Genomic DNA, 21,413 nt, shown 5'->3' on the forward strand with positions numbered 1-21,413 from the left:
AAATAAAAATAGAGAATATAAAAACATAAATAAGCTAAGAGAAGTGACTGAAAAAATTAAAAAATGAAGCAATAGAAAGGACTATTAAAGTAATATATATTAATAGCCCAATATAGCCTATTTATAGCCCAATTATAAACCAAACGTTTGGGTTTGGTACTACCACCAAAGTGATGAAACAAACGATGAACTTTGACCGCACAGATGTCCACCTCCTCCTGCTGACCAATGGCGTCCCTCAACCCCTCTTCGTTTTTTGGCAAAGTTCTGCACTTTCCTCCCGGTCCCTCAGTGAACGCGTGTCCCTCGCCCTGGTTGTAATTGCGAACAGTACAGGAACTTTATTATGCAGAGCGCAGCCCGATCAGGCCGGAGTGCACTTCACCACAGATTACACTACAGACTCAAAATAACTCAGATTAAACAGCTCTGCGGCATGTCAGGCTCCAAAATTCCGGTCACTCTGCTGGGCACCATGACGTTTGGTGGGCGCGTGGACGCGCACATGAGCGCGCAGCTGGTGCGTGTGTTTTTAGAGCGCGGCCACAATGAACTGGACACCGCGCTGATGTACAATGACGGACAGGCGGAGAGCATCATAGGAGGCATGCAGCTTCCAGAAACAGGTAGATTATTTTAAAACGTAGTGAATAAATGTAGTGTAGAAAGACTGATCTGTTTAAACATGTGAACTGCTAGTGAATAGGTCATATGACAAGGCACGTGACGTTTGAAGAGGCACGTGACATTTGTAAGCACGTGGTTATTGTTATGGGATAATAATAATAATAGTAATGATGATAATGAAGTAAAATAAACACTTTATTTCATAACTGCTACCCAGTAAATTACAAACTTGCTAAATTTAATAATAGTATCTCACCCAAATGCTATTTTATATTCAATTTGAATAAACATTAAGCCATTTTTGGAGGGAGTGTACTTATTGTAAAGTGTTTTGGCTCGACGTTTCCATAATAATAATAATAATAATAATAATAATAATAATAATAATAATAATAATAAAATAATAATAATAATAATAATAAATTTTAAAAGAAATACTTATATCCAAACTTTTGTATATATCCCCAAAAATTATATTATTTGGTTACAATTAGAGCCTAGACCAGGGATGGGCAAACTCGATCCTGGAGGGCCGGTGTCCTGCATAGTTTTGCTCCAATCCTAATCAAACACACCTGCCTGTAGCTTTCTAGTGATCTTGAAGACACTAATTAGAGTGTTCAGGTGTGTTTGATTAGTGTTGGAGCAAAACTCTGCAGGGACACTGGCCCTCGAGGATCAAGTTTGCCCATGCCTGCCCTAGACTCATCTAACTGGAAAGTATTCCTAATTAATTAATTGCTTTTTCTTGCTTTAGAATTGAACACATGGTTCCATTTAAGTTCCATTATAAATGAGTTTATTAATATTATTTATTGGCTATTAATTATTGCTTATAATTCTGTTCACATTTTGTATTGAAATGCATTTTTAATAATTATTTTATTGAATGTATAACTATTTTAATTTATAGTTTATTTAAGAAACTATAAGTATTATTTGAACTATTATATAATTTTAACAAAATTAGCTGAAGTGGATATAAAAGTAAATGAAAAAGTGCAAAAACTATATTTTCCAAAGTAGGAAAACTGAAATAAAATGCATCAAATATACTAGGATCTAAATGAAATCTAAAACAAATAACACAGAATCATATTAAAGGGACAGTTAACTGAAAATATTAATATTTCCGCATCATTTATTCACACTCAAGTGGTTCTAAATGATGTGTTTCTGTTGAACACAAAACTAAATATTCTCAAGAATATTGTAAGTAATCAGATATTGACATCAGATATTGATACTAAGGCAATCAATGGCTGCTTTTTCCCAGCATTCTTCAGTATATCTTCATTTGTATTCAACACAAGAAAGAAACTCAAACACATTTACAACCACTAAAGTGAGTAAATGATGACATAATTAACATTTCAGTGTGAACTATCCATTTAAAGTCTAAAACAGCGTTCCCACGCCTTTTGAAACTACTTGAATTTCCAACATATGGATTCAAGGTCTGGAAAGTACTTAAAAACAAACACGGGTACATCAAAATGCTTAAATTACATTTGAAATTAAATTAGTTTATGGTTTTATTTGTACTCAATTGTCAAAAATATTTTCTTACATTTTTTCATTCATTCATTTTACTTTGGCTCAGTCGCTTTATTAATCAGGGGTCACCACAGCGGAATGAACCGCCAACTATTCCAGCATATGTTTTACGCAGTAGATGCCCTTCCAGCTGCAACCCAGTACTTGGAAACCCCCATACACTCTCATTCACACACACACACACACACACACTTACACACACATACACTATGGCCAATTTAGTTTATTCAATTCACCTAGCACATGTGTTTGGACTGTGGGGGAAACTGGAGCACCCGGGGGAAACCCACACCAAGACAGGGAGAACATGCAAACTCCACACAGAAATGCCAACTGGCTAACCAGGACTTGAATCAGTGACCTTCTTGCTGTGAGGCGACAGTGCTAACCACTGAGCCACCGTGCCAATCTCTTGCATTTCTTAAAAATGTAAAATTTAATTATGTACAATAACACTGACAAATAAGCACATTTTACCAGCATTTCAGAAACTGCATTTGAATATCACCAGAATTAAATTCAACAAATTTAATGACTTTTTAAAACGGTCAACATTTTTAATGTACATTGTAAGAATGGGTTTTAAACCACAGCGGTTCGAACTGTAGTTCTGCCGAATTACTAAAAAGTTGTCAGTATTGATGGTAAAAAACTGTACATTCTAGTCAAACCATTCTTCTGCAATCTTATATCAGTATTAATAGCTATAAATGTGGGAGAGCGTTAATATTATGTGATTGTATTGTATTACAATATGGAACAGTTAAGTGTTGATGTTAAATCAAAAGTAATTCACAAATACTTGAAAATGAAATGATTTAATGACAATAATTCTCTATGGTTACAACTGAATTAGTTATAAAATAACTGTATAAAATGATCAAATATGAAATGATAAAACATATGATAACAATTGTACCCAGCTTAAATGTAAAATTAAAGTTACCAGAGGTAGAAGAAGAGACACAGGGGGAAGGAAAGAGAAAGAGACAAAGAGAGCAGGCCCAGAAGTTAGCCTGATAGCAGTAAAGTCAGAGAAGATAGACTCCAGAGGAGGAGAGGAGCAGACCAGGAAAAGCGACCAGGAAAAGACAAGCCAGGAAAAGAAAAGAGGCAGAGCAGCGTTTTACCACCTATTTTGTATATTGACCATGTGACTAAAGCCCAAATACTGAGACATTCAAACTGACCAATCAACATGTGACCACATCGTGAACCCCCCAAAGTCCACACACCAGGCCCTGATCTTATCAGTATCTGCCTTTGGAGTCAGTAAGGACCTTCTTGAGTCAAAAAGACATGTTTTGTCATATAAACAAATGCATATGATAATTTAGACTCTTACAACATATTAAGTGTAAGTGAAATGTTAAGTACAGTAAGGACTATCATGGTGCTACATATGCTGGGGTATGAATAATAAAGGTGTTTGATTTAAAATGAATGGTGCTTTAAAAAGTTCTTGAAAGTCAGAAAATCTGCTGTTCATGAAAGCGTGGGAATCCTGTAAAAGGGAAGTATGTTGTTAATCATGCTCAATGTTCTGCTGTAATGCTTTGATTTCATCTGTGTTCATCAGTTCGAATCGCGACCAAAGCAAATCCCTGGGAAGGAAAAACGCTGAAACCTGACAGTGTGAGGAGTCAGCTGGAGTCTTCTCTGAAGAGGCTGCACAGACAGACTGTTCAAATCTTTTACCTGCACGCACCGGACCACCAAAACCCCATCCAGGACACTCTACAGGCCTGCAATCAGCTGCATAAAGAGGTCAGAATTTATATTATAACATCAGATCCTCAACAGGGCTGCATTTATTTGATCAAAAATGCAGTAAAAATGTGAAATATTTGTACAATTTAATACACATTTATTTAAAAAAAAAAGTGAAATATTTGTACAATTTAATACACATTTATTTAAAAAAAAAAGTGAAATATTTGAATAATTTAAAACACATTTATTTTTAAAAATGTGAAATATTTGTACAATATATTTGTAATTTGTAATTTATTAATTAAACAGGGACAATGCTCATTAATAAACAGTGAGACTGTAAATAAGCCAGAGTTAGCCACGGGGGCTAATTTTTATCTGTTGCCCCCTGCCAGATTTTAAAAGGCAACCTAAAATCAAAAACACATGATCACACATACAGAAACAGTAAAACATGTAATAAGAATTTCTTAAAATGTTAGACAGAAGAATTACACATGATTACAAACTTGATTTGCTTTTAGCCATCTCTTTAACTTCCTCTGGTAACAGATCGTGTTGCTTGACCATTATTGTTCTTGTGTGTTACAAACTCACATAATGGGGGTGGAGCATATTCATTTAAAATCTTAAAAATCAAACAAGCATCAGCCAAATATTTCATATTATCAAAGCTCAATAAATAATGTTTTTGTATTATATTACAATGATGATACCTAATAGGCTTCTGATCAAATACTTTAAGTGCCTGTTTATAAAGTGATTCAATTGAAATTTAAAACACATTTATTTTTTAAATTGTGAAATATTTGTAAAATTTAAAATGTTTATTTTTTTTTTTAAAAAGTGAAATTTTTTACAATTTAAAACACATTTATTAAAAAAATTTGAAATATTTGAATAATTTAAAATACATTTATCTTTTTAAATTTTGAAATATTTTTACCATTTAAAATAAATGTATTTTTGTTTTAATTGTTAAATATTTTTACAATTTAAAAAACTATTTCCCTACTAAATACAGTTTAAACTGTAATTTATTCCCATGATTCAATTCTGAATTTTCTTCAGTTTTCATTAGAATTCACATTGTTTACTACAGTATATTGAGCTGTTTGTTTGATGTTTAGGGCAAATTCAAGGAGCTGGGTTTATCAAACTATGCATCATGGGAAGTGGCTGAAATCTACAGTATCTGCAAACACAATAACTGGGTGCTTCCTACTGTATATCAAGTAAGTAGATGAACCATGAATATCGGAACAGTATGAAATTATCGTAAAATCTTTAAATCTGTCTGTAAAATATTGCTTAAAGGGCCAGTTCACCCAAATACTGAATATTCTGACTGTTTTCTTCTTCTGTTGAACACAGAGGAAGATAAAATAGGAAGAGTGTTAGAAAAAAACAGCCATTGACCTACATAATATTTTCTTGTTCTTATACTATGGATGTCAATTTCCAACATTCTTCAGAATATCTTCCTTTGTGTTCAACAGAAGGAGGAGATTCATAAAGGTTTCATTTTTGGGAGAACTGTCTCTTTAAGAAGTAATGTGATTTTCTTGTGAAGGGCATGTATAATGCAACCACACGTCAGGTGGAGACCGAACTGCTGCCGTGTTTGAGATATTTTGGCATTCGCTTCTTTGCATACAATCCACTGGCAGGTAACACATTTAATACTGTCTGCAGAGTTTCAAAAATATACAGTCAAAATATATTTATTATTACAAATATATTTATTTATTTATTTATATATATATATATATATATATATATATATATATATATATATATATATATATATATATATATATATATATATATATATAATTTTTTTTTTTTTTTTTTTTTTTTTTTTTTTTTTTCCCAAATGATGTTTGACAGAGCAAGGAATTATTCACAGTATTTCCTATAATATTTTTTCTTCTGGAGAAAGTCTGATTTCTTTTACTATGATTTGAGATCATTTTAAGGTCGATATTATTAGCCCCCTTAAGAAATTTTTGTTATCGATTGTCTGCAGAACAAACCACTGTTATACATTGCCTGATTTTTTTATCCTCCACTAATGTAAAATTTTGACGTAATATAACTTGTGTTCGTTTGTTTAAATCAGGGATCACCAATCTCGGTCCTGAAGGGCTGGTGTCCCTGCAGGGTTTAGCTCCAACTTGCCTCAACACACCTGGCTGGGTGTTTCAAGTATACCTAGTAAGACCTTGATTAGCTTGTTCAGGTGTGTTTGATTAGGGTTGGAGCTAAAATCTGCAGCACACCGGCCCTCCAGGAACAAGTTTGGTGACCCCTGGTTTTTATTGTATTTATTATACCTGTATTAGTCTAAATAGTTTTTGTCATTGGCTTCATTGCCAATGAAGTTGAAATGGCATTAAATAAAAGATACGATATGATTATTGACCTGTACTTATTAAAATATATAAAGGAATAAGACATAGTAAACTTTATTGTACTTAAAGAGGTTTGAGGGATATTAAATTGAAAAGAGCAGTGACATTAAAATGGTGAAAGCTGAGTTCTTCTTAAAACTTTAAAGAACACAATTTCCTTGCACTTTCTTAGCCTTTTATGTTATAGCATGTATTAGTGTAATTCAAACATTTAAAAAAAATGCACATTATTTTTCAGCATTTATACTTGTATTGAATTGCTCATAGTTTATCTAAAAAACATAACTTTTTAATATATTTTACCATATTTTGTATTTTTAACAATTTTCTTGCAAAGATATATTTTTTGCATTTGACATATTTGCACATCTGCATTTATTTGATCAAAAATACAGTAAAATGTTGACAAATGTTTACAATTTAAAATAAATGTCTTTTAAATTTTTAAAAATATTTTTACAATTTAAAATAACTAATTTCCTACTTAATACAGTTTATAATGTTATTTATTCCTGTAATTTAATTCTGAATTTACTCCAATTTTTATTTAAAAAATTAATTAAAAAGAGCAGCGAAATTAAAGTTTTTTTAAATCCAAGCCATTTTTATTAGCTTTTTATGAAATTCAAATAATTGTTAATACTTTAAAACTTTTTAGCCAGCTTTTTTTTGCAAATAGATATTGTTTAGGATTTTTATATTTGCACTTATTTATTTACTTTGTTTGAACTGTGTTTTTATTAAAGTTTTTATAAACATAGTATACAAATAACATTTACTTAGAATGTTTACATTCACAAAAAACAGATAGAAAATAATAATAGATTATTATTTGCACTTATTTTTAAACGTTTAATTAGATGTGATGATGCTCAATGAATTAAATGATCAAAGGTAAAATTAAATTGTTTTAAAGGCATTTTCTTATACTGTATCTAAGCTGTGTTGAATGGTCTCTTCTCTCAGGTGGGCTTCTCACAGGCAAATATCACTATGAAGATAAAGACGGCGCTCAGCCTGTGGGCCGATTCTTCGGCAACAATAGGGCTGGTGCCTACAGGGACAGGTGCATTCATCTCAGAATTTACCATTGAGGAGTCATTTTAGATTTAAAAAGTTGCATATTATAACTGTACTGTTATTAAAGCTGATCAATGGTTTGACGTGTTTGTTCAGATACTGGAAGGAGAGTCATTTCCAAGGCATTGATGGCGTTCACAAAGCTCTAGAATCAGCGTACGGCTCAGAAAAACCCAGCCTGACTTCGGCTGCCATTCGCTGGATGTATCATCACTCTCATCTGAAGGTGAAGCCCACCACTTATTCACTCCCATGTGGAAATGTGATGCATATATGGATATATAGCTAATGTATTTGTGTATATATCCACATTTATAATTCCAATGGTTGAAAACAAAGGAGAAATATGCATTTTTATTTGATGCTTGACTTAATCTTTGAAACATGAAGAGAGGGCAGAACATACATTAGCTCCTCCCCTTTTAAAAAAAAGCAGCCAATAGTGTTTTGTTTTTTATCACAGCTACCAGTGAGAGTGACTGAGCTCAAGCGCATCAAATAAAAAGCTAATTAAAAGTGCCTTGAAGTGGGCGGAGCCTGTCAGATACTAGAGAGCATTTGATTGGACATCAAAAATCATTGATCCATCTAGGCCACAGGTGTCAAACTCAGTTCCTGAAGGGCAGCAGCTCTGCACAGTTTAGTTTCAACTCTAAATAAACACATCTGATCAAACTAATTGAGTTCTTCAGGCTTGTTTGAAACCTACAGGTAACTGTGCAGGTCTGCGGCACTTCAGGAACTGAGTTTGACACCCCTGATTTAGGCGGAAGTGAAAAACGGCAAGCTTTGAATGTTTATATCAGGTTTATATCTTCTAAACACAAACTTTGTCACTGTTTTGGAGCACACTAGATTATAGATATCCTTAAAGACTAACATACTGATATTAACAACTAAAACCTTTATTTTCATTTCATGGGACCTGTAAGAACATGCAAACAAATGAGTACAAATTTAGTTAGAAACAAGCTAGTAGTTACTTCTAGGGCTCTAGTGTGGGTTTATATTTCAGTTTACACAAGAACTTACAAACAGCTGGTGCAACCCTTCCCTGATTTTGAAGGCAATAAAAATTTAAATCTTGGGGTGAACTATCCCTTTTGTTTTGGTGACTGTCGCTTTAAAATCAAATGAGATTGTGCTCCTTTCAAAAGAGGGCGGAGCTACAAATGCCTGTGCGTCAGTAGCTGTTTTTCAATTCCAAGGACGCAGAGAACGGACTTGCGTTCTTGTGAAGACCGGTCTTGCCAGGTGTCCTCAGAAGTACAAAATCGGGAGACCGCGAGAACAGAGAACGCAAATGGAAAATTATTTAAACATTACATCATTCATACAACGATTTATTGTTTTCCCCTTTTCAAAATATATACTATGCATAAAAACATCATAAAAATACATTGCACAATATAAATAAAACAGATTTTAATATGAATTTCTTCAAAAAACACCCTTAAGCTGCGGTCACACTGGGCTTTTCCTCCCATAGACTTCCATTTATACCCATGCGAATGCGTCAGACCAGAAACGCAAGGTCATGCGTCAAGTTTCGCAAGCTTGGTGAACTCTGACCTGCGAAATCGCATCATTTCACTGCGTGAGACCAATCGAGGATCAAAACAGCACCTCTCTGGACCGAAATTTAAAACATGGAGCAAATCGCTGGCTTTTAATGTCTAAACATCTTACCCTTTTCGCAGCGCCGTACGACAGAATTTCGCACACACAAAGCCCGGTGTGACCGTAGCTTTAATGTGTTCATTCCTTTATTAAGATGTTCATGGTAATGTTTACCTATACTGTTTCATTTAAGGAAACCCCTCAGACAAATAAGTTATATCTCTGAACTTTAACAATAAATCTAAATAAAATGCTGCGCTTCCCACCTCCAGTCGCAATGACTTCTGGGATGTCTAGAGCGAGTTCAGTGCTCAAGTCTGCATCCATGCGTCCTCGATATCAAAAACACATCCGGTAAGTTTCATGCGTCCTCTGTTCTTGCGGTCTTGAGTATTGCAACTGAACTTTGGCAGCTGACGATGACGTTACATGAGAACACAAGACCGCTGAAGAACCTATATTGAGAAACAGCCAGTGAGACAGTCACTAATAGGCGGGGCTTTTCCCTACTCATGACACATACAAAGGAAGAATGCCAATCAAAGTGTTTTAGCAGACTGTATCTAACAAGTATGATTATAAAAAAATAGTGAATTAATTTTTATCATTATAGGCTGGCTATCTTGCCACACAACTGTATTTAAACCCATTATAAAAGTGTGTTTTGCATAATAGGCACCCTTTAACATGCATTTTAAGGTACAAAATAAAAGCTCAACTTCTTAGGTAAATCATCCTATAATGCACATCACCCCAGAGATTTCTAACAGGCAGTTGTGTGGTGTTTCAGGGCGATCAGGGTGACGGGGTGATCATCGGGTTGTCCAGCATGGAGCAGCTGAATGAAAACCTGACGGCGGCGGCTGAAGGTCCGCTTAAACAGGAGGTCGTGGATGCTTTCAAACACGCCTGGGATTTAGTGGCTCACGAGTGTCCAAACTACTTCCGCTAGTAACAAACCTCAACAATAGAGCAAACAATAATCATATGAAGACTGATTTATAAGAACTAATACACAGAGATCACTTTATTTTTATAGTGTCAAATGATTATTTTGCATGATAACTTAATTTGGACCAGCATTCAGCTTCCTAATAAACACTAGTATGACCAAATTGAACATCATTGTCTTTGTTTTTACGTTTTTCCCCGCAAATGAAAATGCAATAAAAGTGTAAAAGTGGCTTCTGCACTGTAAAAAATGCAGAGTTCCACACAATGTTGCTGTCCCAATACAAATCAATTAAGTTGACTTAACAAATTCAGGTGGCCTGAACATAAAACAATTAAGTTGTACCCAAAAAACTCAAGAGTTGTGTTGTTTCAGCTCATTTTAAATAAGAAGCAGTTTTTTTTGAGTGTGTGGGATCACTGCTGTTTGTTTACTTGTTGCCAAAAATAAGTTACAATAACTTATATTTTACAGTAAGAATAGCACAGATCATGTTTCCCTCAGGCCTGTTCTCTCTGTGCAGTGCAGAACCTTGTATTTTTGCATTAATGTAGAGATAGTGAAATTATAATCTGTGGGGACTTCAAAAATTAGGGTTCATATGGTCATGGAAAACCTGGAAAAGTCATCAAATTTCCACATGGCATTTTCCAGGCCTCAAAAAGTTTTAGAAAAACAGGAAATCCCAAGTTTTGGAAAAGTCATGGAAATTTGTTTAACAAATATCTGTATACTTTTATATTGGTTAGTTGTGTACTTTTCCATCCTTGTCCAATCACATGCTCTCACATTATTAGTGCTGTGTAAGCGTTATCTAAATAAAGGTTTCCTAAATATAAAAATACATTTAAACTAAATAGATTGTTGCATGTTTCGCAATATGGTGTCATAAGTTTGAATGTGCATTGTTTTTCTTATTATTTACCATGTATACGCAGACCGGGGGGGCCAATCCTGTTCCTGGAGATCTACCTTCCTGCAGAGTTCAGCTGGAACTTTGATCAAACACACCTGTCAGTAATTGCCAAGTACTCCTTCAGATCCTACTTAATTGGCTTAGTTGTTTTTGATCAGGGTCCCAGCTGAATTCTGCAGGAAGGTAGATCTCCAGGAACAGGATTGGGCACCCCTGACATTAGCTGTTTCTCAATATGTGTTCTGTATATTGAGGACAAACCGATGCAGACTTGAGCACTGATCTCGCTCTAGACGTCCCAGAAGTCATTGCGACTGGAGGTGGGAAGCGCAGCATTTTATTTAGATTTATTATTAAAGTTCAGAGGTATAACTTATTTGCCTCAGGAGTTTCCTTAAATGAAACGGTAAATGTAAACCTTACTTTAGTTCTTAACAGCAGACTGCGCTCTGGCCTAGTGTTTAGCAGCAGATGGTGCTCTAGGCTAGTTTTTAACAGCAGACTGCGCTCTAGGCTAGTTGTTAACAGCAGATGTCGTTCTAGGCTAGTGTTTACAAGCAGATGGTGCTTTAGGCTAGTGTTTAACAGCAGATGGCACTCTAGGCTAGTGTTTAACAGCAGATGTCGCTCTAGGCTAGTGTTTAACAGCAGATGTCACTCTAGACTAGTGTTTAACAGCAGATGTCACTCTAGACTAGTGTTTAACAGCAGACTGCACTCTAGACTAGTGTTTAACAGCAGATGTCGCTCTAGACTAGTGTTTAACAGCAGATGTCACTCTAGACTAGTGTTTAACAGCAGATGTCACTCTAGACTAGTGTTTAACAGCAGATGTCGCTTTAGACTTGTTTTTAACAGCAGATGTCGCTCTAGACTAGTGTTTAACAGCAGATGTCGCTCTAGACTAGTGTTTAACAGCAGATGTCGCTCTGGACTAGTGTTTAACAGCAGATGTTGCTCTAGACTAGGGTTTAACAGCAGATGCCGCTCGAGACTAGTGTTTAAAAGCAGATGTCGCTCTAGACTGGCGTTTAACAGCAGACTGCACTCTAGACTAGTGTTTAACAGTAGATGTCGTTCTAGGCTAGTGTTTAACAGCAGATGTTGCTCTAGACTAGTGTTTAACAGCAGATGTCGCTCTAGACTGGCGTTTAACAGCAGACTGCACTCTAGACTAGTGTTTAACAGCAGATGTCGCTCTAGACTAGTTTTTACCAACAGACGTCGCTCTAGGCTAGTGTTTAACAGCAGACTGCACTCTAGGCTAGTTTTTAACAGCAGATGTTGCTCTAGGCTAGTGTTGAACAGCAGATGGCGCTCTAGGCTTGTTTTTAACAGCAGATGTTGCTCTAGGCTAGTGTTGAACAGCAGATGGCGCTCTAGGCTTGTTTTTAACAGCAGATGTCTCTCTGGGCTAGTATTGAACAGCAGAGGGCGCTCTATGCTAGTTTTTAACAGCAAATGACAATCTACGCTAGTTTTTAACAGCTCTGCAATTAAATTAAAGATTTTACAGAAAATTCTCGTTTAATTTGCATTACAATATTCTGTTAGTTCTATTTACTACATTATAATATTATATACATTATATACATTATTAAAAAAAGACTCACAGGCATTTTCTTCATGCTTTCCTGAGTTTTTCTTTTTTGTATTTACAAGTGTCTGCTCTTGAGTTTTTCAAAACCGTGAATCATTTTGAAAAGCAACTGGATCAACTGACAGTCCTATACACTCACCAGAATACAAGCCTGTTCATGTGTGTGTGTCTCCCTCTTTACACACTTCAAAATCCTTTATCAGCGTCACCACACCTGCGGAAGAATTTATATCATGTTAGTTGGTACTTTATTTTATAGTCTAATATAATCCTTTGAAAATAATATTTTAGACACAGCTAGAATGGTTTCAAAATTGACATCTCTTATACAGTTGAAGGGTTTTTTTTACACAGCTGATTTAAGACAATCCTTAAGGTTTGAAATTTAGTTCTACTGCCATCTTCAGGTTGTACTGAGAATTGTATTTATTTTAAAAACGCTAAGTGATATTGAGAATACCTGCAAGAATACATTTTTATAGCCCAATTTTAAACCAAACGTTTGGGTTTGGTACAATCGCAAAAGTAAGGAGAACAACAATGAACTTTGACCGCACCAATGTCCACCTCCTTCTGCTGACCAATGGAGTCCCTCAACCCCTCTTCGTTTCTGGTGAAGTTCAACACGTTCCTCCCGGTCCCTCAGTGAACGCGCGTCCTTCGCCCTGGTTGTAATTCAATACAGGAACTTTATTATGCAGAGCGCAGCCCGATCAGGCCTGAGTGCACTTCACCACAGATTACACTACAGACTCAGAATAACTCAGATTAAACAGCTCTGCAGCATGTCAGGCTCCAAAATTCCGGTCACTTTGCTGGGCACCATGGCGTTTGGTGGACGCGCGGACGCGCACATGAGCGCGCAGCTGGTGCGTGTGTTTTTAGAGCGCGGCCACAATGAACTGGACACCGCGTTGATGTACAATGACGGACAGGCGGAAAGCATCATAGGAGGCATGCAGCTTCCAGAAACAGGTAGATTATTTTAAAACATAGAGAATAAATGTAGTGTTGTGAGACTGATCTGTGTAAACATGTGAACTGCTAGTGAATAATCACATGACAAGCCACGTGACGTTTGCAAGCACGCGGTTGTTGTTAAGGGATAATAAAAGTAATGATAATAATGATGTAAAATAAACACTTTATTTCCTAACTGCTACCCAGTAAATTACAAACTTGCTAAATTTAATAATAGTATTTCCCCCAAATGATTTTTTTTTAAATTCAAAATAAACATTAAGTCATTTTTGGGGGGAGTGTACTTATTGTAAATATTTTGGCTTGACGCCATTGCTCAATACTTTGTTGATGCACCTTTGATGCAACCTTTTACAGCCTCAAGTCTTTTTGAATATGATGCCACAAGCTTTGCACACCTGTCTTTTGGAATTTTTGCCCATTCCTCTTTGCAGTACCCCTTAAGCTCCATCAGGTTGGATGGGAAGCGTGTACAGCCATTTTCAGACCTCTCCAGAGATGTTCAATAGGATTTAAATCTGGGCTCTGGCTGGGCCACTCAAGGACATTAACCGAATTGTTGTGAAGCCACTCCATTGATATTTTGGCAGTGTACTCTGGGTCATTGTCCTGCTGGAAGATGAACCATTGCCCCAGTCTGAGGTCAAGAGCACTCTGAAGCAGGTTTTCATTCAGGATGTCTCTGTACATTGCTGCATTCATCTTTCTCTCTATCCTGACTAGTCTTCCAGTTCCTGCTGCTGAAAAACATCCCCACAGCATGATGCTGCCACCACCATGCTTTACTGTAGGGATGGTATTAGCCTGGTAATGAGCGGTGCCTGGTTTTCTCCAAACATCACGCCTGGCATTCACTCCAAAGAGTTCAATTTTAGTCTCATCAGACCAGAGAATTTAGTTTCTTATGGTCTCAGAGTCCTTCTGATGCCTTTTGGCAAATTCCAGGCGGGGAGTGACTTCCGTCTGGTCACTAATATACAGGCCTGATTGGTGGATTGCAGCACAGATGGCTGTCCTTCTGTAAGGTTCTCCTCTCTCCACAGAAGAACGCTGGAGCTCAGACAGAGTGACCATAGGGTTATGGATCACCTCCCTGACTAAGACCCTTCTCCCTCGATCACTCAGCTTAGATGGCCGACCAGCTCTAGGAAGAGTCCTGGTGGTTCCAAACATTTTCCACTTACGGATGATGGAGGCCACTGTGCTCATTGGAAGTTTCAGAGCAGCAGAAATGTTTCTGTAACCTTCCCCAGCCTTGCGCCTCGAGACAATCCTGTCTCGGAGGTCAACAGACAATTCCTTTGTCTTCATGCTTGATTTGTGCTTTGACATACAGTCAACCCTGGGACCTTATATAGACAGGTGTATGCCTTTTCAAGTCATGTCCAATCAACTGAATTGATCACAGGTGAATAATTACTTACATGTGATTTTTCAGGTTTTTTATTTTTAATAAATTTGCAACCATTTCATAAACTCTTTTTCACATTGTCATTATGGGGTGTTGTGTGTAGAATGTTGAGGAAATAAATGAATTTTTAATGTATCCATTTTGGAATAAGGCTGTAACATAAAAAAAATGTGGACAAAGTGAAGCGCTATGAATACTTTCCGCATGCACTGTATGTTGTTAATTATGCTCAATGTTCTGCTGTAATGCTTTGATTTCATCTGTGTTCATCAGTTCGAATCGCGACCAAAGCAAATCCCTGGGAAGGAAAAACGCTGAAACCTGACAGTGTGAGGAGTCAGCTGGAGTCGTCTCTGAAGAGGCTGCACAGACAGACTGTTCAAATCTTTTACCTGCACGCACCGGACCACCAAAACCCCATCCAGGACACTCTACAGGCCTGCAATCAGCTGCATAAAGAGGTCAGAATTTATATTATAGCATCAGATCCTCAACAGGGCTGCATTTATTTGATCAAAAATGCAGTAAAAATGTAAAATATTTGTACAATTTAAAATACATTTATTTTTAAAAATTGAGAAATATTTGTACAATTTAAAACACTTTTATTTTTAAAAATTGAAATATTTGAATAATTTAAAATGCATTTATTTTTTTTAATTTTGAAATATTTTTACCATTTAAAATAAATGTATTTTTGTTTTAAATGTTAAATATTTTTACAATTTAAAAAACTATTTCCCTACTAAATACAGTTTAAACTGTAATTTATTTCCATGATTCAATTCTGAATTTTCTTCAGCTTTCAGTTTTCATTAGAATTCACATTGTTTACTACAGTATATTGAGCTGTTTGTTTGATGTTTAGGGCAAATTCAAGGAGCTGGGTTTATCAAACTATGCATCATGGGAAGTGGCTGAAATCTACAGTATCTGCAAACACAATAACTGGGTGCTTCCTACTGTATATCAAGTAAGTAGATGAACCATGAATGTCGGAACAGTATGAAATTATCACAAAATCTTTAAATCTGTCTGTAAAATATTGCTTAAAGGGCCAGTTCACCTAAATACTGAATATTCTGACTGTTTTCTTCTTCTGTTGAACACAGAGGAAGATAAAATAGGAAGAGTGTTAGAAAAAAACAGCCATTGACCTACTGTACATAATATTTTCTTGTTCTTATACTATATATGTCAATCGCTGTTTTTTTCCAACATTCTTCAGAATATCTTCCTTTGTGTTCAACAGAAGGAAGAGATTCATAAAGGTTTCATTTTTGGGTGAACTGTCTCTTTAAGAAGTAATGTGATTTTCTTGTGAAGGGCATGTATAATGCAACCACACGTCAGGTGGAGACCGAACTGCTGCCGTGTTTGAGATATTTTGGCATTCGCTTCTTTGCATACAATCCACTGGCAGGTAACGCATTTAATACTTATTGTAATATACATGATGATGTGTAGCAATATGGTTATATACATTCACCAGCCTCTTTATTAGATACACCTTACTAGTACTGGGTTTGACCCTATTTGGCCTTCAGATCTGCCTTAATCCTTTGTGCCATAGATTCAACAAGGAACTGGAAATATTTCTCAGAGATTTTGGTCCATATTGACATGATGGCATCACGCAGTTGCTGCAGATTTGTCGGCTGCACATCCATGATGAGAATCTCCCGCTCCACCGCATCCTAAAGTGTTTTATTGGATTGAGCTCTGGTGACTGTGGAGGCCATTTGAGTACAGTGAACTCTTTGTCATGTTTAAGAAACCAGTCTGAGATGATTCACGCTTTAAGACATGGTGCATTATCCTGCTGGAAGTAGCCATCAGAATATGGGTACACTGTGGTCATAAAGGGACGGACATGGCCAGCAACAATACTCAGGTAGGCTGTGGTGTTGACACAATGCTCAATTGCTACTAATGGACCCAAAGTGTGCCAAGAAAATATCCCCCACACCATTACACCACCACCAGCAGCCTGAACCGTTGATACAAGGCAGGATGGATCCATGCTTTCATGTTGTTGAGGCCAAATTCTGACCCTATCATCCGAATGTTGCAGCAGAAATCGAGACTCTTCAGACAACGTTTCTCCAATCTTCTATTGTCCAGTTTTGGTGAGCCTGTGTGAATTGTAGCCCATCCGTCTCATGGTTGGACGTGTTGTGCGTTCAGAGATGCTCTTCTGCAGACCTTGGTTGTCACGAGTGCTTATTTGAGTTAAGCAGGTCACAGACCGTAAGCACCGCTCGGTGCCGTGACACGGCGCACACATGACAGTTAATAGTATCACACACCAGACGCGGACATTCGCATAATATTTAACATGAAACTAAACAGATGGCGCTCTGTGGCTCGGCAGAGAAATAAACAGTGTTCTGAGTCGTGGCTGGGCGGCGCGAACAGCCGCCGTCTTGCAGTGCGGTGTGTGTACCCTGATAGAAACCTATGTTTAGAACTCTGAAATGTATGCGCTTCTGGTGTGCGACCTGCTTTACTGTTGCCTTTCTATCAGCTAGAACCAGTCTGGCCATTCTTCTCTGACCTCTGGCATCAACAAGGCATTTGCACCCACAGAACTGGCGCTCACTGGATATTTTCTATTTTCAGACCATTCTCAGTATACCCTAGAGATGGTTGTGCGTGAAAATCCCAGTAGATCATCAGTTTCTGAAATACTCAGACCAGCCCGTCTGGCACCAACAACCATGCCACGTTCAAAGTCACTTAAATCCCCTTTCTTCCCCATTCTGATGCTCAGTTTGATCTGCAGCAGATCGTCTTGATCGTCTACATGCCTAAATGCATTGAGCTGCTGCCATGTGATTGGCTGATTAGAAATTTGCGTTAACAAGCAGTTGGACAGGTGTAACTAATAAAGTGGCTGGTCAGTGTATTTGCATATTGTCATTTGTTTGATCAAAAATGCAATTAAAATTGAATAAATAAAATAAATGTTAAATGTTTTTGTTAAAAATTGTGAAATATTTTTACAATTTAAAATAACTAATTTCCATCAGCGCAATAGTCTGGTTAGCGTGCTGACATATGGTGCAGTAGCACTTCAGGGCGTCCTGAGTTCGAATCCTTTCGCTGTGGACATTTTCCGTTTCTACCCCCGCTCTTTCTCCCACTTCGCTTCCTGTCTGAAACACTGTCGTATCTACTTAATAAAGGCAAAAAGGCCAAAAATAAATCTTTAAAATAATTGATTTCCTACTTAATACAGTTATTATTATTTATTCCCGTGATTCAATTCTGAATTTACCTGTTTTCAGTTTAAAAAAATGTATTAAAAAGAGCAGTGAAATTAAAATGATTAATAAAATGGTAGAAATTAAAAGCGTGGTATTTCTAAAAGCTTTTTGTAATCCTAGCAACTTCTCAGCCTTTTATGTTATTGCAGGCATTAGTATAATTTAAAAAAACTATCTTTTATATTTTAAAACTCTTTTTAGCATGACTTATTTTGGCATTTGATATATTTGCACTTATTTTTAAATGTTCAATTAGACATGATGATGCATAATAAATTAAATTGCTTTGTTTTAAAGTCATTTTCTTATACTGTATCTAAGCTGTGTTGAATGGTCTCTTCTCTCAGGTGGGCTTCTCACAGGCAAATATCACTATGAAGATAAAGATGGCGCTCAGCCTGCGGGTCGATTCTTCGGCAACAATTGGGCTGGTGCCTACAGGGACAGGTGCATTCATCTCAGAATTCACTATTGAGGAGTCAATTTAGATTGAAAAACTGTAGTTAGCACTGTCGCCTCACAGCAAGAAGGTCGCTGGTTCGAGTCCCAGCTGGACCAGTTGGCATTTCTGTATGGAGTTTGCATGTTCTCCTCGTGTTGGTTCGGGTTTCCTCCGGGTGCTTCAGTTTCCACCACAGTCCAGACACATGCACTATAGGGGAATTTGATGAATAAAGTGGCCGTAGTGTATGAGTGTGTGTGTGAATGTGCATTTAGGTGTTTCCCAGTACTGGGTTGCAGCTGGAAGGGCATCCCTTGCGTAAAACATACGCTGGAATATTTGGTGGTTCATTCCACTGTGGTGACTTCTGAAACAGAGAAAATAAATGAAAGTTGAATATTATAACTGTACTGTTATTAAAGCTGATCAATGGTTTGACGTGTTTGTTCAGATACTGGAAGGAGAGTCATTTCCAAGGCATTGATAGCGTTCAGAAAGCTCTAGAATCAGCGTACGGCTCAGAAAAACCCAGCCTGACTTCGGCTGCCATTCGCTGGATGTATCATCACTCTCATCTGAAGGTGAAGCCCATCACTTATTTACACCCAATATTGAAATCTGATACATATATAGATATATAGTTAATGTATATATATATATATATATATATATATATATATATATATATATATATATATATTTGTAATTCCCATGGTTGAAAACAAATAAGCGGCCATTTATGCAATATTTTAAAAATATATGATGCATATTTGATCTATATTTTATATATCTGCAATGAAAACCTGTATGTCATGTGTAATCCGCATATATTGCCAGATTTCAGATTTCTATGTGGGTCAGAAATAACTATATGGATAACTGTACACTATTGAGGACCTACTAACTAAATCACAACACAGTCAATTGTACATGAATTTTTTTTCTGAATTTGTAATATTGGTAGTGATTTTGGAGAAATCTGCATTTTTATTCAATACTTGAGTGCGGGACAAAGTAGCCCCTCCCCTTTTAAAAAAAGCAGCCAATAGTGTTTTGTTTTTATCACAGCTACCAGTGAGTGATGCGCTTTGTCATGCGCATGAAATGAAAAGCTATTTAAAAGCGTCTTTAAGGGGGCAGAGCCTGTCAGATACTAGAGAGCATTTGATTGGACATCAAAAAAATCATTGATCCATTTAGGCCAGGGATGTCAAACTCAGTTCCTGGAGGGCCGCAGCTCTGCACAGTTCAGTTCCAACCCTAAATAAACACATCTGATCAAACTAATTGAGTTCTTCAGGCTTGTTTGAAACCTACAGGTAAGTGTGTTGAAGCAGGGCTGGAACTAAACTGTGCAGGTCTGCGGCCCTCCAGGTATTGAGTTTGACACCCCTGATTCAGGCGGAAGTGAAAAACGGCAAGCTTTGAATGTTTATATCTTCTAAATACAAACTTTGTCACTGTTTGGAGCACACTAGATCAGTGTTTCCCAACCCTTTTCCTGGAGGAACACCAACAGTACATATTTTGGATTATATTCATATATTCATATATATATATATATATGGATCATATATTGTCTCCCTTACCTGACTAATTAACTTTAGGTTTTGGAGTCTCTTCTTGTGTTCTAATTAGGCGATTCAGGTATGTTTGATTAGGGAGACATTGAAAATGTGTACTGTTGGTGTGCCTTCAGGAACAGGGTTGGGAAACACTGCACTAGATTATAGATATCCTTAAGACTGATATACTGATACTAACATCTAAAAATCTTTAATTTCATGAAACCTGTAAGAATGTGCAACCAAGTGAGTACAAATTTAGTTAGAAACAAGCTAGGAGTTACTTCTAGGGCTCTAGTGTGGACTTGTATTTTAGTTTAAGCAAGAACTTACAAACAGCTGATGCAACCCTTCCCTGATTTTGGAGACAATAACAATTAAAATCTTGGGGTGAACTATACCTCTTGTTTTGGTGACTGTTGCTTTAAATTCAAATGAGATTGTGCTCTTTTCAAAAGGGGGCGGAGCTACAAATGCCTGTGCCTCAGTAAGTCACTAATGGGCGGGGCTTTACCCCACTGATGATACATACGAAGGGAGAATGTCAATCAAAGTGTTTCTGTAGATATAAAAAAAAAATAGTGAATTAATTTTTATCATTAGAGGCTGTACCTAACTTTATTTTGATTTTTTGCATATTAGGCCCCCTTTAACATGCATTTTAAGGTACAAAATAAAAGCTCAACTTCTTAGGTAAATCATCCTATAATGCACATCACCCCAGAGATTTCTAACAGGCAGTTGTGTGGTGTTTCAGGGCGATCAGGGTGACGGGGTGATCATCGGGATGTCCAGCATGGAGCAGCTGAATGAAAACCTGACGGCGGTGGCTGAAGGTCCGCTTAAACAGGAGGTCGTGGATGCTTTCAAACACGCCTGGGATTTAGTGGCTCACGAGTGTCCAAACTACTTCCGCTAGACGAACTTCAACAATAGAGCAAACAATAATCATATGAAGACTGATTTATAAGAACTAATACACAGAGATCACTTTATTTTTATAGTGTCAAATGATTGTTTGGCATGATAACTTAATTTGGACCAGCATTCAGCTTCCTAATAAACAAAAAAATGGTTTTTGTTTTACGTTTTTTCCTTATGAAAATGCAATAAAGATTAAGTGGTGTCAGTGGGATCACTGGTGTTTGTTTACTTGTTGCCAAAAATGAGTTACAATAACTTATTTAACAGTAAGAATGGCACAGATTATGTTTCCCTCAGGCTTGCTCTCTCTGTGCAGTACAGAACTTTGTATGTTTATATTAA

At 36.7% G+C, this 21,413-nt stretch overlaps 2 protein-coding genes across 2 annotated transcripts; both read left to right on the forward strand.

Moving 5' to 3' along the window:
- Positions 1-295: 295 nt before the first annotated feature.
- On the forward strand, positions 296-10,131 carry LOC130237052 (aflatoxin B1 aldehyde reductase member 4-like). Its single transcript, XM_056467852.1, has 7 exons — positions 296-626; positions 3,764-3,951; positions 5,028-5,132; positions 5,471-5,567; positions 7,278-7,377; positions 7,488-7,617; positions 9,802-10,131. The coding sequence occupies exons 1-7, from the start codon at positions 347-349 to the stop codon at positions 9,961-9,963; spliced, it is 1,062 nt and encodes a 353-aa protein (XP_056323827.1). The 5' UTR covers positions 296-346; the 3' UTR covers positions 9,964-10,131.
- A 3,043-nt stretch (positions 10,132-13,174) lies between these two features.
- On the forward strand, positions 13,175-21,282 carry LOC130237051 (aflatoxin B1 aldehyde reductase member 4-like). Its single transcript, XM_056467850.1, has 7 exons — positions 13,175-13,454; positions 15,145-15,332; positions 15,740-15,844; positions 16,198-16,294; positions 18,488-18,587; positions 19,034-19,163; positions 20,905-21,282. Exons 1-7 carry the CDS (start codon positions 13,175-13,177, stop codon positions 21,064-21,066), a joined length of 1,062 nt encoding a protein of 353 aa, XP_056323825.1. The 3' UTR covers positions 21,067-21,282.
- The last annotated feature ends 131 nt before the right edge of the window (positions 21,283-21,413 follow it).

The sequence above is a fragment of the Danio aesculapii genome, chromosome 11, assembly GCF_903798145.1.
Source record: "Danio aesculapii chromosome 11, fDanAes4.1, whole genome shotgun sequence".
In the NCBI taxonomy this organism is placed as follows: domain Eukaryota; kingdom Metazoa; phylum Chordata; class Actinopteri; order Cypriniformes; family Danionidae; genus Danio; species Danio aesculapii.